Raw genomic sequence first — 19,210 nt, 5'->3', positions numbered from 1 at the left:
CCGAACATGTTTTCCGTATTTTTAACAGCTCCAGCCAGAATAAATGGCTAGGGTTAAATGAAATTATCTTCCAGAATCAAGTATATAATGAATGATTAGCTAAATAAACATACCGAAGACATAATAAAAATTATGAATCAGTTACACAAGAAGAATGCAACACTGTGGAATAACACATTTTATCCCCTTCACGTTATGCTGCCCAGACACTACATAAAAGATACATTAGAGAACACAGCTGAGAATTAGGAAATATCAAAGAAATGGTATCATGGCACATAAGCAAACATCAAGCTCTCTGAGTGAATCACAGTTTTCGTAAAGGCAGGCAAGTGTGCAAAAGGATGTTTTCAGTATACCGAAGCCTTTCAGTGTGTCTGCACCATGAACAAACAAAGAGCAGTTAATTCATTCTCTACTCATCAAACAGAACCAAAATCCTTGCATTTGTCATATGTAAGGATCCTATACAAAAAGTACATGAAATGTCATTTTATAGGCTATGTCAAATGGATTATAACTGAAAAATCATAGTACTCTGGACGGTATCTAGTTTAACTCAGAAACTATTTTAAATAAGCTTCGTTTTGTTTTTCAAAGTAGCAGTCCGCTGCAAAAGGCATCTGTGCTAACACCGACATAAGGAAATGGCTACTTGCAGTGAAACACACAGAACACTGTGCGTATTTCAAATTTCCCAGAATTTTCCCTTGTATTTCTGAAATGGCACACACAAAATACTAAGGGCAGACCTCTTAGGATATACAATCAATGAAGTATAATGTTCCTGTATTTCAATAAAGAAATGATAATATATCTTTAAGTAAGAAAAGACGCTAATGAACTTTACAAGCATATGTGGGACTGCAATAGGTTACGACTTCATTTATTTTCAAAAAATGTTATGTTTAATTTTAAAATAGATGTGATGCCTGGGATATGGGGAGCGGGTATGGGAGTGGGCAATGGAAGAAGATCGGTCACACTTTTATAACTGTCAAAGCAAATAATACATGCGGCTTCACGGTATTATTCCATGTTCATACGTTTAAAATTTTCTGTAACAAAAAGTTTAAAATATTTCAAATACAGAATTGAATTACAAGCCCATTTTTATTTAATCAAAATTAAAATCTGTTCTATTTTTAAAATGAAAAGTTGAATAATGTGTCAAATATTTAAAAAATTCATAAAGTAGTATTTGTTATTAGTGTCCCTTAAAATAAGACTCAAGTTTAGTCATCTTAACCAAAATCAAAGTAAAATGTCCTAGTACATACTGTATTTATTAGAAATGTCCTGAAAGGAACCCTGTAGTCTGAAACTCTTCCACTGTCAACCTTTGACCAGGTTTTCCTTCTGAGCATATTTTCAGCTTTTTCCTTACACACTACTCAACCCTCCACGCCACCTCTTCTTAGCTTGTCTTTCTGCACCCCTAAACGCTGGGTCCTGCTCTGCCTGATGATCACCTAGTGCCTCTCTTCAAGACCCAATCCCTTGCCTTGCTACCACTGCCCTGCCTGACACTCAGTCCCTGGGGTGAAATACTTGAACTGGTGGATTTTACAAAAATCTATTTCTCAGTATGTAATTCTACTCCAAATTTTTAAAAAGGGAGAAATAAGAGGAAAGAGACACAGAGACCTTAGACAATTATCCAACTAAAACTCCCTTAAAATACTTTAAAATTTCTACATTCCTATTTTTTAAAAGGACAGAAATATGGTAAGGAAGAAACTGTACAATGAATTCAATAATGACCTGGGAAAAATCCTAAGTGATGGCTGAAAGCAATGCAAGTGAAATACGCTACTAGTTTTAAGGCAGGAAATATAAGGAAGACTCAAAGGAGCCAATACAACCAAGGAAGCTATTCTAGAGATTCCTATCTTTCCAAATACACACAGCTAGTCCTCATCCTCCCCAAAAGACAGGCTCAGCAACCTCAGGTCTGCCCGGGCCACTCTGGTCACTACTTGATCTCAAAGTCTAAAGGACGGTAATAGGGATAACAGGGGAAGAAAAATGGAGGAATACAATTGTGTGTCCCGTATTAGGTTGCAAGTAAGGCTGCTTATCTGTCAGCACCTCCGTATTAACATCACAAAACAAATTCCTCACTCACAGTGATATAAAATGTGCCCCTCCTTCAAATATGCACTAGAATATCTGAGTTTTAAGTGGAGAGTGAAGAGAGGGAATTAATACATCAGTGTTTTCAAATCAGAAAGCAGGATCTACCTAGAGAAGCCCATAAGGACTTAAACAGTACCTATGATACGATCTCAAAACTACAATCCCATCTTAAGGTCAATTACAGATCAGGTGTCCGATCCTAATAGTCACGGAAGTGAGCTCAACCACTAGGAGATTTTATCTATTAAAGGCCTGGGGAAAAGCAAAAGTGAAGGCAACCACCATTTTTAACTAAGGTTAGTCTCATAATGTAGAAAACAGGAGAGAACAGCAATTTCCAAAGCATGAAAATTACAAGCAATGTTAACAGTGAGACTCTTAGGCATCACAGAAGGACTGTTCAGAAAAGGGAATAAATGGACAAGAGATAAGTGAGCCAGCATTAGACAGAAATACAGCTAAGATATCTCGTATGTTATTTTGCCAAATATCTCCAGCAGACAGCTGTGCTTCCACAGACACTGACAACTCAAAAGGCCATTCCCTTTAAATATTTGACTCATCACCAGCAAATGTCTATCTCAATATAGAACAGAAAATTCAAGTGGTTGTAATATATGAGGGCTGAGGGCTAAATTACATTAAAGAATAATAAAATAGGAAAATAAAACTGGCATAATCATTAAATAAAATTTTTAAATGCATAGTAAAAAAATAAATTTGTATGAAAGCATTTTTTAAATATTAGCTAAAAAGAGCTATAATGTTAACTACAGTTATTTTCCCAAATTTTTATTATTGACTGATTTGTTTTTCCTGGATTTTAAGGATATTATTTATGCTGTATATCTGCACTTACCTTCACTTACCTTTAATTCCTCTTTAACTTAAATTAGAAACATAAGAGAGCAAATCATCTGAGACTGTGTCACCTCCACAACTATGAGCTAATCTATCTTAATTCATAAATTATACAGACATTGAAATGCACATCAGTACAAAAATTTTATTTGCTATCATTGTTCAAGTGTTCTTCAGAGCTCCAAAACTATGCAATTCCATTTAACACTTCTTAAATGACAGAGTTGTTTTTAAATGTTATGGCAAAGAAGACTTCTTTTATGTTTAAATCTTAACTTTATCAATCTAATCACAAATTTAAATGTCATGAGGAATCGTTCAGAAGAATAAAACCGGCATTTTTAAATCCATGCTTAGTACAGTAGCTTGCTCACAGCCAATATTATGAGTATCTGATACTAACTTATCTTCTCCAAAATCTCTACGAGTACTTAGGAAACAGGTCATTCTGCTTTACTTATCACTCATTATTTAATGAATACTGCTGATTATCAGTATTTACTTCTTTAGTTAGTAATCTAGTAGCTAACTATATTAAGCTTTTTTCTGATAAATACATTTTTAGTTAACTGTTACCCAAATATTTAAAATATAGTTTGTCACCTAAATATGCTCCCTATTATTCTAAGACCATGTATAAAACACATTAACTACTTTCAGAAAAAATAAAAATAAAGAGGGGGTCCCATAAGCAGTCATTAAATATTTATTGTACGAATTGAACTGTAGTAAAAGATATTGGATCAGTCGTGTCATCTTGCAAAACTGGATACAATGCAACTTTATTCTAACACTTTCTAGGTTGTCCATACGTCCTTTTAAGGAAAAAATGCCATCAGAGCATTGCTTTAAGAGCAACTGGCTGGAACTCTGGTACATAAGTTAATATGACAAGTCACCCTATAAACTTTAAAGGATTTCCATTTCCCCAAAATCATGTTTTAAGAAGCTGTAAAAGGAGACTTAATATTGGATTACACAAGTGCTGTCAATTTTCTTGTAAATCTTTCAAAGTCAGATATCTTCATTAAAATTTATTTATTGAAAATTACCACTCATTTATCAAGAAAAAATTACATTCAACAAAAGGAATGTAGTAGCTCCTTTGGAACACTTTAATATTTATATACTCAAAACAAGTTAAGATGAAACGAATTCTAACATCCTAACAAAATGCAAAAGATTTTTGGTATTTAACTTTACCCCATCACCTAAATTATTTCAAGAAGTTGTCAAAATTAAACAAGAAAAGCAAGTAGGTAGATCACAAAAATGAACTGAAGTCCTATCTCCCCCACCCTGTAACATCTATATACTCAAAAACAAATCTAACAAATTCAGTTGTGATATTCCCACAAGCATAACCTATGCTGAATTCAACTAGACAATTCAAGTGCAACATACAAATAAGAAGTTTTTCTTATAAAAATAATTGCTTACTAGTTACTTTTCACAGTATGTCCTATAAGCCTTAGGAAGTACAACACTGCACCTACAATGACGTAACTGTATATTAAAAAAAAAAAAAAAAAAAAAAACTCCCATCTCAAAATCACCGCATCCACAAAAGCAGCAAATGGTTCATGGAAGCAATCAAACTTTGTTTTTGTACACTTAGCAGGTTGCAACTAAAATGACACTCATTTTCACCATTCCTGGATTATATACTGAAGGCAAGAGAGAGCAAAGAAATGTTCCTACTTAGGTGTTGCAACTTCAAGAACAAGGGAGGTCATCTGATGCCAGAAACAGAAGAGCTGCAATCCTCTGTCTCTTTATATGTATTCAAGAAAAACCTATCTCCCAGAAATAGCAAGTTGCTAACTTCTCTGCCTACAGGTATGTCATTAAAGAGACCATTCCTCCAGTCTTCCTGGTTCCTTTCAATTGTTCTCCCTGAGACAAACAGGTGATCTTCTTGTTATCTTAAGATGACTCAGGCTTTCAAAGAAAACAGTATATGATGTAAAAAGACAAGTGCATAGTAGAATCTGAACCATGTAAATGTTTTTCCAGTATAAATACAAGGCACTAATTTGTTTACTAGTAACTGAGAAGCTTTTTATGTTAATAGAAACTTCAGTCTCTACCAGTGACTATCAAAAACCCAAAAGGACACTGAATGTACCTTGAAAAAACAAATGCAACAAGACCACTGCAGGGTAGGGATAGGTTTAAGAAACAAAACAATCAATAAATACTCATCCAATGATTGTTATAAGTAGGTTTAGGAATCAATCTCCAAACTATTACAGGAATTTTAGTCATGTCTAAAGCATCTCAGCCTCTTCCCCAATACCACACACCCCCCTACCTCAATCGTCCATGAGACTGATTTGAACCCAGACCCAGGATCCCCAAGAAGTTCACATTACCAAAGTCCTCCCTTCTCAACTATTGCATCTTTGTAAGTTGTGTTACAAGAAAACGGGACTCATCATCCCTAAGAAATTGGTATATCTAGAGCATCAATGCCTCTAAATTGTTAATGAATGCTATATCACTCTGGAAGAATTTCCCAAAATTTTATAAGAATTTTAGTATTTCTAGGGGTGACTGTGTGGCTCAGTTGGTTAAGCATCTGCTTTTGGCTCAGGTCACATTCTCAGGGTCCTAGGATCAAGCCCTGCATTGGGCTCCCTGCTCAGCAGGGGATCTGCTTCTCACCGCCCCCCCCGCCCCTCCCCACTGCTCCTTCTCTCTCTCTCTCAAAGAAAGAAAGAAAAAGAATTTTTGTATTTCTACAACTTGCCATTTTAGAATTTGTTAAACTATTACATATCTCAAAAATCTGGCAGAACATACATTTGAAATACCTATCTGAAAGAAAAACTTACCTTTATAGAAGCTAATTAATGAAAACATACATGATTTTTAAATTTTATCAAATGTAAAGAATTATCTCTGAAAGTAAAAAAGTTTGGTAATTAGAAATGTAGAAATTAAACAGAAACCCTAAGAATCATGAGAACTGTCAAAAAAATTTAATTCCATTCCTTCAAAATTATCTCATTATTAAAAGGCATTACCGTTAATGTTGTCACAGTAGTAAAAGTATTCATCGTTTAGAGAAGGACATGCTGAAACCAAATCCTGCAGGCCTGCACCAGTTACAGTAAGACAACCAGAGAGATTAAGGTGCTCCAAATAAGGCAGCCCTCCTCCCAGAGTCAAAACCCTGTAAGAGAAGCAATCCAACAATTAGAATATATTGATCTATGAAAATTTACATATTTCTATGACCTACTGGACCACTATTAACAACTCTTTCAATCTGGTAACGAGGAAATTCAAGAATTTCTATAAAACATGATAACTAACCTCATCGTTAGGCAGCAATACCTTTAACTGAGAAAAACTTACATTTTTTCCTAAGGACGTTCAATAAACAAGTCTATGAAATTTCTCTTTATAAGAACATTACAGCAACTCAAATCTTAGAAGAAGTACTGAATGTTGGAACTGTAATCTTCATTCTCCCACAAGCTGTCTAAGTGAAAATTATCAAGAAAATTACTGACAAGTTTTGGCAGTTCCTCAGAGTTAGAGTTAGCATATGACCCAACACTTCCTTTCCTAGATGTACACCCAAGAGAACTGAAAACATATGTTCACGTGATAACCTGCAAACAAATATTCATAGCAGCATCATTCATAATGGCCAAAAGGTGGAAACAACGCAAATTTCAATTAAAATGAATGGATAAGTAAACATTATATAGCCATAAAGTACTGATACATGCCACTACATGGATGAACTTTGAAAACATGCTAAGTGAAAAAAGCCAGACACAAAGGCCACATATTGTATGATTCTATTTATATGAAATATCCAAAATAGGCAGAACAGGCACAGAGACAGAAAGCAGACTGGTAGTTGCCAGGGGCTGGGGGCAAAGAGGAGTGAGGAAGAACTGCTATAGAGTAGAGGGTTTCCTTATGGTCTGATGAAAATGTTTCTGAATCAGTGGTGATGCCTGCCAACCTTGTAAATCTGCTGAAACCACTGATTTGTATACTTCAAAAGGATGAGCTTAATGGTAAGTGAATTATTATGTCAGTAAAAATGGAAACCTAATGGCATATCCTAGAAGAATAAAAACAATATAAATACATAAAATGAGAAGTTAGCTAAAATGACAACGGCAGAGCTGTAAAGTATCAAGAACAAAACTGAGAACGTCAATTTTCTGTACAGTATGTAAAGCAATATTAAACAGCAAAACTGTGAAAACTGGAACAGTCTATCTTAAAAGGGATGTCAAGAGAGAACAGTACAGTAAGTTTGGTTAAAAAATTAACATGATTGTGCAGGGACATGAAGTAAAAGTATAATAACTATTAATTGAGATTTAAAAAAACCATGGAAATATTTATATATTCTGTGAAGGACTGCTGACTAGCAAAGACTAGGAGCGGACATTTTAAAGTTCTGTAACTGCACGTTTAAAAGAAGAAATTGATCTGTTAAAAACAACTTATCAGAGCATGTGGGTAGCTCAGCTGGTTGAGCATCTGACTCTTGATTTTGGCTCAGGTCATCTCAGGGTCTGGGATCATACCCCACAGTGGGCTCTGTGCTCAGCAGGGGGGGTCTACTTGGGATTCTCTCTCCCTCTCCCTGTGCCCCTCCCCCTGCTCTTCCTCACTCTCTCTCCTCTCTCTCAAATAAGTAATTCTCAAAAAAATAAAAACAATTTATCAAAACCCCAAGCCCCAAGGGAGATTTAAATGCATACTTGCCCTTACATTTTGACTGACAAAAATTTAAACTGATTTTTGTTTAATCATAAATTTCCTTGATCCATCCCTTCAGATTTCAAATTAACAACAGTGGCAGTTTAGGACCTTGTGGCTTGACTGGGCCAGAGCAGTTAGAGACAGTAGTTTTTAAGGGAACACAGTTCAAGGTTTAAAGTTAATTCTTTTTTTTTTTTCCCTATAAAGCTGAACAGCTCACAGTAAGAAATAAAACAGCTTTTAAAAAGTGGTCTGGGGCACCTGGGTGGCTCAATCATCGGTTAAGCCTCCGACTCTTGATCTCAGCTCACGTCTTTATCTCAGGGCCCTGAGTTCAAGACCCATGTTGGGTTCCACCCTGGACATGGAGTCTACTTAAAAAAAAAAAAAAAAAAAAAAAATGGTCTCAGGGCACCTGAGTGGCTCAGTTGGTTAAGTGGACTCTTGATTTCAGCTCAGGTCATAATCTCAGGATCTCACGAGAAATCAAGCCTGGCACCCCGCTCCATGCTCGATGTGGTGTCTGCTTAAGATTCTCTTCTATTTCCCTCACCCTGCTCCTCTCCCCACTCATGTGCACACTCTCTCTTACTCTAAATAAGTAAAATCTTTTTTTTTTTTTTTTTAGATTTATCTATTCACTTTGAGACAGAGTGTATGTGTGAACTGGGTCAGGGAGACACAAAGGGAGAGAAAATCTCAAGCAGACTCCCAGCTGAGTGCAGAGTCTGACCTCATGACCCTGAGATCATGACCTGAGGCAAAATCCAAACTGGGACCCCTCAACCGACTGAGCTACCCAGGAGCCCCTAAATAAATAAAATCTTAAAAGAAAAAGAAAAAAAAAAGTGGATCTGGGGGGGGAAAAGTGGTCTGAAGAACTCGGAAGCTAATTTCAATGCAGAGACTGCTCCATTTCCTAAAATTTAAGAATTTTCAGGGGCGCCTGGGTGGCTCAGTTGTAAGCATCTGCCTTCAGCTCAGGTCATGATCCCAGAGTCCTAGGATCAGGCTCCCCGTTGGGCTCCCTCCTCAGTGGGGAGCCTGCTTCTCCCTCTCTAGCTCCCACGTGCTTGTGTTCCCTCTCTCGCTGTCTCTGTCAAATAAATAAATAAAATCTTAAAAAAAAAAAAAAAGAAAAAAGACTTTTCAGCACACTGAGGACAGACTGCATGGAATACAGAACTTCTTTTCATAGTGTACCTGAAGAAACCACTTTGCAGTCACTGCATTTACTGAGCTTAATGGGAAATCAAACAAGTCAAAAATAAACATGCAATTTATAATACCATACGATGGTCTCCTGGGAACATACAGAAGGGCACTGATGGGGGGAGGAGGGAAGTCCAAAAAGGTTTCCTTTTTTATAAAAAGGGACTTTTTTTTTTCTTAAGATTTCTTATTTATTTGACAGAGAGAGAGAAAGCATACAAGCAGCGGGAGCAGCAGGCACAGGGAGAGGGAGAAGCAGGCTCCCCACCGAGCAGGGAGCCTGACGCGGAGTTCCATCCCAGGACCCTGGGATCACGACCTGAGCTAAAGGCAGACACTTAACCGACTGAGCCACCCAGGCACCCCAAGCAGGGACATTTAAACTGTGACAGAAATGAAAAGAACTTAGCCAATAAAGGTACGTTACAGACTGAGCAAATACAAATTCTAAAGATGAGAAATATGGTGCCTTGAAGGAAGAGAAAAGAGATGCGTATGGCTAGAGAAAGGATGGCTGTGTGTGTGACATTTACCTGTTCGTTGTCTTTTTTAGGCAGGGGTGAGGATGTGACCAAGTAAAAATTTAGAGATTTAAGAAGATAACAAGATATAAACTACAGAAGTAAGCAAGGGCCAAGAATTTGGACTTAACCAAAGTGCAACAAAACTCACTGAAAGGTTTAGATAGAAGAGTAATAACAAGTTAAAAAAATGCATTCCAGGAAGATCATTCTATCTACCTTCTATCACCAATGTCCAAGTATGTCAGGCACAAGCCTGAACAGTAAAATGCAAGATGAGTAAAATACAGGTTCTGCCCTCAACTAGGGAAAAAAACATTAAACAAAGTACTGACAATACATGCAATAAGAAAAAAAAGTTACAGAAATATATACAAGTTATAGAAATATTACAAAGCGGGGAATGATTCAAAAGTAGTAATCTTTAAAGAAACCGAACAAAACCCAGAATTCAACAATGTTTAATTCACACTATTTGGTATCAAATGAAATACTAGACATTCAAAGAATCAGGAAAAAAAAATCAATCAATAGAAACAGACCAATAAATGATAATGATGGGATTAGTAAACAATGACTTTAAAAAATGCATACAAACCCTGGAGCTAACACTAAATACATGATGTACTAGCCAACAGGAGAAATAAAACATGATACTAAAAAAGTACTTAATAAATCCAAAAGAAGTCAGGAAAAGACAAAACAAGAAGATAAAACAAAAGGAAAACAAATAACAAGATGACAGGCATAAAAATAACCATATCAATAATTATGTTAAATGCAAATGGCCTAAGAAGATCAATTAAATGACAGAGAATATCTGGCTGAATTTTAAAAAGATCTAACAATATATGCTGTCTGCAAAAGATTAAAAGAATAGTTGCCTTGGGTTCAAAGAAATAAACAGCAGAAGGTTGAGAATTTAAATAAGAGGCTATTTTTAACCAATAACGGACAAGATTTATTTCATTCCTATGAAAACCTGAAAATGTTGCATTAAGACTATACACATGACACTATCTGTTCCCTATGGCTTCAATCTACTTGAAAATACTCATTTTCGGGGCACCTGGGTGGCTCAGTCAGTTAAGCGTCTGCCTTCAGCCAGGTCGTGATCCCAGGGTCCTGGGATTGATGCCCACATCAGGTTCACTGCTTTGTGGGGAGTGTGCTTTTCCCTCTCCCTCTGCACCCCGCCCCTGGCTCTCTCTCTCACCCTAATAAAAATCTTAAAAAAAAAATCTTGATTTTCAATCTACATTTTTATAGTCAATGCTCTTGTAACAAGCCCCATATAACCAATTTGCCAATACTCATGCCACCCCATCCCTAAATAGAACATAATGACTAATGCAGAATGAAAGCTCCCAATTAGCACTTCTGTTCCCATATACTAAGTTGTATGCACATGTGAGTCTTGTTTTTAAACCTACTGACACCAGTTGTAGTTACTACTGTAACTGATTAACTGAAATAATTTTTATTATTATTATTTTTTAAGTAGGCTCCACACCCAGTGTGGAGCCCAGGTCACGGCCTGAACTCACAACCCTGAGATCAAGACTTGAGCTGAGATCAAGAGTCAGACCCCTAACCAACTGAGCCACCCAGGTGCCCCAAACTGAAGTAATTTTTAAACCAACATAATGAATATAAAAAGAATTATTTTTAAAAATTAAATTTGCATTTATTTCCTTAGCCTTTGTCCCAAGAAATGCACATAAAATGCACTAACTTTATTCCAATCTCTACTCAAAAAATGCTTCCTTTCAAAGCCTTTCCTGTTTATCAAATATGAAGGAGCATTCTACGTATTCTCTATTCCATAAACTAACTTTACTTTCCTTCAGAACTGTCTTATATTACAGGTTTACTGTCTATATTACTACCACTAGATTATAAACTATGAAAACAGGGAATCTGTCTTACTTATGCTAGATCTCTAGCAATTAGAACAGAGCAAGTCATGTAGTAGGTGAAAGATTCCTTCAGGAAAACTGACTAAAAAGGTCATTTGCACTCAGATTGGAGACTTTTTCAGTTAGCTTGTAGTCCAAATGATATCAGATAAGATAGTTCCTGTATGGTTCCTCGCTTTCAAATTTAATTCTTCCTTAAATTCAAACTCAATCAGAGGCACCTGGGTGGTGCAGTTGATTAAGCATCCGACTCTTGCTTTCAGCTCAGGTCATGATCTCAGGGTCATGAGATCAAGCCCTGTCTGGGGCTCACGCTAAGTGAGTGCAGTCTGCTTAAGACTCTCTCTCCCTCTCCCTCTGCCCCACCCCACCGTGCGTTCACTCTCTCTCTAAAATGAATTAAAAAAAAATTCAAACTCAAAGTGTTCATTTCAAGGAGACCTCATATACAAACTCTTCACCACTACTTGTAAAAACCATAAGGCAAAAATGTAACTTAGTTCTATTCCCAGTAGCAACAAATTTTTTATTTAGTTATTTCTAAGATTAATAATATCAAAATTAATAGTAAGTGCCAAAATCATACTGTGAAATGACTAAAAATCACTTTCATGCTTTTTTCAAATTTCACTTAGTAATTCACTTCCTGCCTTGGAGGAAAGTGAGGATGGAAACTTATATTCAAATAAAGCTCTATAATTCTGCTTTTATTTTTTTGCATTTTTTATTTAAATTCAAGTAATTAACATATAATGTATTATTAGTTTCAGATATAGAGTTCAGTGATTCATCAGTCTTACGTAATACCCAGTACTCATTATATCACATGCCCTCCTTTGTCCATCACCCAGTTGGACACCTCCGTCCCCTCTATAATTCTGCTTTTAGATGAAATATGCCCCCTCCTAGCATTTTCCAAACCTTACCAGGAAGTTTCTAAATCCTTTTTCACTGAAAACAAATGAAGATACCGGTTAATTATATTCATTAAAATTCTGACTCCCTTTGAAATCAATTTTTAATTATACAGAATTTTTTTTTTTAAGATTTTATTTATTTATTTGACAGAGACAGAGACAGCCAGCGAGAGAGGGAACACAAGCAGGGGGAGTGGGAGAGGAAGAAGCAGACTCATAGCAGAGGAGCCTGATGTGGGGCTCGATCCCAGAACGCCGGGATCACGCCCTGAGCCGAAGGCAGACGCTCAACCGCTGTGCCACCTAGGCGCCCCTAATTATACAGAATTTTTAATAAATTCTGGCTTATTTAAAAATATCCCAACAAAACTAAGAAAACAGGAAAACTGCCACTTGCTCAGATATCAATGCAGCTCTGAAATATTACAAAAGGTTGCATTTGTTATTGCATTCTTAGAACAGTAAAACTGGTCATGTTGAAAATGCAACTGGGGGCACGTGGGTGGCTCAGTCGGTTGAGTGTCTGACTCTTGATCTCAGCTCAGGTCTTGATCTCAGGGTTGTGAGTTTGGGCCTTATGTTGGACTCCAGGATGGGCTCAGAGCCTACTTAAAAAACAATAAAAGTAGCAGCAGCTCCTCCTGCCCATGGGTCCTGTCCCTATGCTTTAATAAAATCACCTTTTTATATCTCCTCCAAAAAAAAAAAAATAACCACCACAACATTAAAAGTAAAATTAATTAAATTAATTAAACTTGAAAAAATTACAAAATTAAGAAGAAAAGAAAACACAACTGAGGGGCGCCTGGCTGGCTCAGTCAGAAGAGCATGCAACTCTTGATCTCAGAGTTGTGAGTTTGAGCTTCACATTGGGTATAGAGATTACTTGAAATAAAACTGAAAAAAAAAAAAAGAAAAAGAAAAAAACGCAACTGAATAGAGCCACAGATAAGCTTTAATAAGGTATAGTGCTAATGAAAAAGATAATGGTATTGGAAAATGAATTATTAGGTTTTAAATTTTAAACTGAACAAAAAATTCCTTTTACTTTAAAACCAAGTTACATTAAAAAACAACTAAAACCAGATCAGGAATACATATATAAAAACATAATTAATTAGTTTAAAAAGGAATGAGAATATGGTTGTCTTTTACGTTCTATTGCTTTAATTACCATCTATGCCTTTGAGTTTGAACAAAAAGAAAACAAATGGAATGATGCACAGCAGTCAAACCATAGTAACAGCAGTTACCTGCGGGGAAAACATTCTTGGTACGTGACTTCTAAAACATTTTTGTAATAATTTCATATGAAGTATCTTTTATAATGGCAGGGAAGTCTTAGGTTTTGTGCTGGATAAATTCTGTATAACATATCTGACATCTGATTATTAAAGAGGTCTGGTAATACTCAAATCTACAGCTGACCTTTGAACAAGGCGGAGGTAAGCACACCAACAATCCCACCTCACGCAACAGAAAATCCAAGCGTAACTTCTGACTCCCCAACACTTAATAGCAGTCTACTGCTGACTGGAAGCTTTACCCATAACTAACTCAATTAACGTGTACTTTGTATGCTATATGTATTATATACTGCATTCTTACAATAAAGTAAGCTAGAGAAAAGAAAATGTTACAAAGAAAATAAGGGAGGGAAAATATATTTACAACACTGCACTATACTTATAAAAAAAAAATCTGTGTATAAGTGGACCCACACAGTTCAAATCCGTGTTGTTCAAAGGGTCAACCGTATTAAAGGGCAAAAGAGAAAACATGTAGTCAATTTCCAAAGGCTCATATCAAAGATAACTAAACAATCATTACATTAAGTAGATGCTACTACTTACTGAAAATCTGTGTGTCACCTATTCATTTTATGTAAGGCTCAGGCTAAGTATTTTAGACAAAGCCAGTTATGTAGGAAAAAAAACAGTATCAACCTACACCAAGTCTGTCTGGCCCCAAAGTCAGTGAACCATGGTATTTTCTCCAACATTCTGGATAAGAACACACAACCTAACAGAGCTCCAAGTGGGTCCTATAAAACATGTAATAGAATCTAGCTGCTGAGAAGAGCTACCTCTCTGGGCTAATGAATGTTTCAACTCCACCCTTCTTTGCTCTAGGAAGAAAGAGATCAATTTAATCTACTAAAGATTGTAATGACCCAAAAAAAAGAGAAAATAAAATATAGAACTTCTCCCATATAGTCTCTTTATAACTTAAAAAGCCAGTACAAGTAGATCATACTAAAAGACCAAACTCTGGCTATTCAATTCCAATACAACTGTGCTTTTTGTAAAACTTAAGGCTATATAATGGCACTAAATTACTTCTACAGACATTCTGCATTTTCCAAAAATTCCCCATATAAAATCATGACTCATTCTAAGTTAAAAAGAGAAAAGAAAAAACTAAATGATTAAAGAATAAGTGTAATTCTACATCCCTTAAAGATTTTTAGTAGGCCAAATTCTAGTATTAATGCCAATAAATTAGTATAGAATGATTTTCTTTCCAAAAACCTTAACAAAGATCCCTTTTTGGCTAACTTTTCTGTAAATTTAAAATAGGACTTTATTTAAGTTTTAACTGCAAACAACATTTTTGTAAATTATTAAACCATGTGGGGTACATTTGAAATACATGTTTTTTAAGGACCTCACTTCTTAAAGAAAGAATATAGTAGGGGCGCCTGGGTGGCTCAGTCATTAAGCATCTGCCTTAGGCTCAGGGCATGATCCCGGCGTTCTGGGAGCCTGCTTCTTCCTCTCCCACTCCCCCTGCTTGTGTTCCCTCTCTCGCTGGCTGTCTCTCTGTCAAATAAATAAATTTTAAAAATCTTAAAAAAAAAAAAAAAAGAAAAAAAGAAAATATAGAAGGATACTCAAAAAAAAAAAAAAACAAACAAATCACAAAACCTATTTTTCTGCTTTTCTACCTTCCACTTAATTATCACCAACCTACTTTTATAAGCTTATATCCCACCATCACCCAGTATGTATACTTCACTACAACCAACCTGGAATAACCAAGTCTCTAAACATTCCCTATTGAATCCAACTTAATCTGCTAAAGATCATACCTATGAGAAAAGAGGAGTATTAGGCTTTATGCTGGATGAATTTTCATTGTTTAACATGTTTAGCACCCCATTATTAAAGAACCTTAATAAAATTCAAGTCTATTACAGGGTAAAAGAGAAAAGATGTAAACATTTTCCAAAAGTTCCTATCAAAGACAATGAGATAATTATTGCACATGATTAATGCTGAGAACAGCCATAACAACAAAATAACCTAACAGCAACTGTAACAGCGCTTTACTGCTGCATGTACTGTGTGCTCAAGGAATCCCCACTGCTTAGAATGAATGGTGTCTTCTCCCACTGCCACCTATCAAAATCCTGTTTTTCTTCAAGATTCAATTCACTGTCCTCTCAATTTTTTTTTTTTTTTTTAAGTAGGCGCTCCCTCCATATCCAACGTGGGGCTTGAACTCACAACCCTGAGATCAAGAGTCAGATGCTCTGGTGACTGAGCCAGCCAGGCACCCCTCCTCATTAAATTTCCTGATCATTTACTACAACTGAATAAGAGGTCTCTCTCTCTTTCTCTCCCTTTTGATCCCCACAAAATCTTTATTCAACGTCCCTTAAAGAGTGTACACAAATAATACACAGCAAGAGAATATGGTACACATTATTTTCTTCTCTGTTACAAGCCACTGAGGGAAAAATTATTATCTTAATTATCTTTTCATCCACTAAAGCACCTTAGAAAATTTGTAGGCATTTCCTAAGTATTGATTAAACTCAATGTTCTGGGCGCCTGGGTGTCTCAATCGGTTAAGTGTCTGCCTTCGGCTCAGGTCAAGATCCCAGAGGCCTGGGCATCTGGCTCCCTGCTCAGCAGGGAGTCAGCTTCTCTCTCTGCCCTTCCCCCCTTGAACCCGCACATGCACTCTCTCTGAAACACAAACAAAAAATCTTTAAAAAAAAAAAAAAAAAATGAACTCTTAATGTTCTTCCACATATCACAAACAACTTAAATGGACTGATATGTGATATTGTTCTAATGCTTTGAAGGACAGATTCTGGTTAACTCTTTCGGTTAAACAAATCAGCTAAAAGCAATGACTTAGATTGAAATTTTTATATTCCATTTGAGAATGTGAACATGTCCATTTCTTAATATTCTGCAACTGATTACTCACCTGAGACCATGGTCTGTGATCTGATAACATCCGGACAGACTGAGAAACAGAAGTACACGTCCAGTCTCTTGATCAGATTTTTCACTCCCAGAGTAAATTAAGTCTTTTTCTCTAAGCAATCTAGTCCTTGATGCTTTTTTACAGAATGCAGAAGACTCTGGGAGTGCTGACATAGTTCTTAGAGCTGTTCCTGTACAACAAAACGAATGGCCACAATATGCAAAGGCCGGAGAAGCACAATGCTGCTGCCAACAGACACTAGTCCTTAGTCCAACAATATCTTTACTGTAACAACCAGAGGAGGAACAACTGAAGTTGGATGCTGTTTCCATTACACAAAGACTTTCAACATTTCTATGTCTCCATTCTACAGCATCTTCAATATCGGCCAAATCTTCAGCATCTAACATCCACACATACGGAGAAGTGAAACTTTCAGAAGAAACAGGCTTAGTCCAGGGGTGCTCATTATCCATTTCTTCTCCAATATCTTTGTCAGTTAAATCGTGCAAACAAGCATACTGCTTGGTGGACTGCATGGTAATGTCTTTATTCTTCCATGTAGTCGAAGTAATTTTGCTCGTAGAAGTTTTTAGAAGGCCACTCTGATGAGATGTCAGAATTCCAAGGGCTCTAGAAATCTTCTCTAGAGCCACATCTGTGATTTTTTCACACCCAGACAGATCAAGATGCCGAAGACTCTGGCAGCAACCAAGCCAAGACCAACTATAATTAAGAAACAATAACACTATTAGTAGATACTGTTAAAATCTTCAAAAGCATTTGACTATATGTGAGTAGACAAAAACTAGAAGATTTAAAATCTAATATAATCAAATATTTACTGAATATCTACTGTCAGGCATCATTTTAGATGCAAGGCATAGGAAAAGGCAGTAAGAGTAATTAGGGTCTAAGAGGATTGCTAACCTAACAGAAGCGTAGGAAAGGATAAAAGTATGGAAGGGAGAGACTTCACTTATTAATCCAAAAAATAACCAGTGGAGGAAAGGCTGTACACACACCAAAGAAAGAGTAACTAATGATTAAAGGAGAAAGATCCAGAAGAAACAAATTCTAGGAAATGGGGGAGAATTAGCCATAGCCAGAGAAGGGTACATCTCTCCCTCTAAAACAGGAGAGATGCTGATATAAATGCTAGGCTGGGAAAGAGAAGGGTGAGGTAGAATAAGAAGGAAAGTGATGGCATCTAAGAAAATAAAACCTGTGAAGACTGTAGCTTGAGGAAAGTGTTACTACAGTTCCAGAATATGAAGAATGTAAGAGAAAGCTTTGCCAAATGGAATTTGGAGCCCAAATGAAACTGGAAACTTCTTAAAAACATACAGTGTCAATCTACATTGACTGCCCAGCAAGGCTCAAAGGTCTAGACACATACAGGATTATAAAGATGACAGGATGACACAAACTGAATTTTTGGATCAGCTGGACCCTATGGACAACAACCAAAGAACTGGAGGGTGCTATCGAGTTATAGTCATACATGACTGAGATTTGACAGTAAAAAAATAATAGTACAATTAAACTGCAATTATGGAAACAAACTACAGAACAATTCTACTAATTCATAGGCAGAAATCATTATACTAAAATATTCAAAAATAACTAACCTGTCAAATGCAGAATCTGAAATGTCAGTCTGGGTCAGATCCAGATGCTCCAAGTTAGGACAAAGTTCTAAAATCTGCCTAACCTAAGATTGGGGGGGGGATTAAGAAAGACATAACTTTTAGTAAATAACATAAGCCAGTGGTTCTCAAGCTTTTGTGCATGTAAAAATCACTTCAATTCTGCATCACAAATATATATTCTGGACTCAAACTCTGGAGAATCTGTTTTAGTATAGTAATCTTGGGATTAGATCCAGGAAATTTACATTTCTAAGGAATAACCAAGGAGATTCTGATATAGGACATTACAAGACAGACCTGTACAACAGTGATTTAATCTCACTTGCCTGTTTTACCAAGCCCTGTATATAAAAAATCATAAAGGACTGGGCTTCATCACTTAACTTAGTATCTGTGAAACTGAATAAACTGTTTAACCTCTCCTAGTCTCTGTTTCCTTTTCTATAATGTGTAGACAGTACCTATATACCAAAATTACTATGAAAAATGAAATGAAATAACATGAAAAGTTAGCAGTATATGCCTGCCCATGGGAAGGCACTCTCATGGGTAAATAGGTGTTTTGTTTTGTTTTTTTCATTAAATTCAGGAACAAGTAGACCCAATTTAGATCACTGCTACTTTTTCTTAATACCCAAACTAGTGCTAATTTATACATACCATTTTGCTGGAAACTGCAGAGCTGTATGCCAATACTATAGTTTTTACTGAAGTTCCAACATATGGTAGAACGTTATGAATTAAGCCATGAAGTAAACGTTTTTCCATTTGTGCAATGCTGATAGCAATCGACTCCTCTGCAGATTCTTCTGTAAAATGAATTCAAAAATCTGAGAATTTGATACCACTAATTATAATTAGGCTACTCAAGGAACCACCAAGTTATTAAATGAAATACTTTTTGCTATTCCTTTTTTTTTTTTTTTTCCACGTACGCTCCATGAGGGCCTGAACTCATGAGCCTGAGATCAAAACCTGAGCTGTGCTCAAGAGTCTGGCACCTAACAACCTGGGCCACTCAGGCACCC

At 36.3% G+C, this 19,210-nt stretch overlaps 1 protein-coding gene across 6 annotated transcripts in view; it reads right to left on the bottom strand.

Moving 5' to 3' along the window:
* Positions 1-19,210, bottom strand: part of FBXL5 (F-box and leucine rich repeat protein 5) — a 54,041-nt gene that overhangs the window by 1,236 nt on the left and 33,595 nt on the right. For all 6 annotated transcript variants that reach the window (XM_040625331.1, XM_040625333.1, XM_040625332.1 and 3 more), the window contains 4 exons: positions 18,843-18,991; positions 18,162-18,244; positions 16,531-17,256; positions 6,030-6,178 (listed from right to left, as the gene is read on the bottom strand). In XM_040625331.1, the coding sequence (XP_040481265.1) occupies positions 6,030-6,178; positions 16,531-17,256; positions 18,162-18,244; positions 18,843-18,991 (1,107 nt within the window). The remainder of the gene's footprint in view (positions 1-6,029; positions 6,179-16,530; positions 17,257-18,161; positions 18,245-18,842; positions 18,992-19,210) is intronic.

Source organism: Ursus maritimus, unplaced genomic scaffold (genome assembly GCF_017311325.1).
Source record: "Ursus maritimus isolate PB19 unplaced genomic scaffold, ASM1731132v1 scaffold_8, whole genome shotgun sequence".
In the NCBI taxonomy this organism is placed as follows: domain Eukaryota; kingdom Metazoa; phylum Chordata; class Mammalia; order Carnivora; family Ursidae; genus Ursus; species Ursus maritimus.
This window is presented reverse-complemented; position numbering and strand designations above follow the sequence as displayed.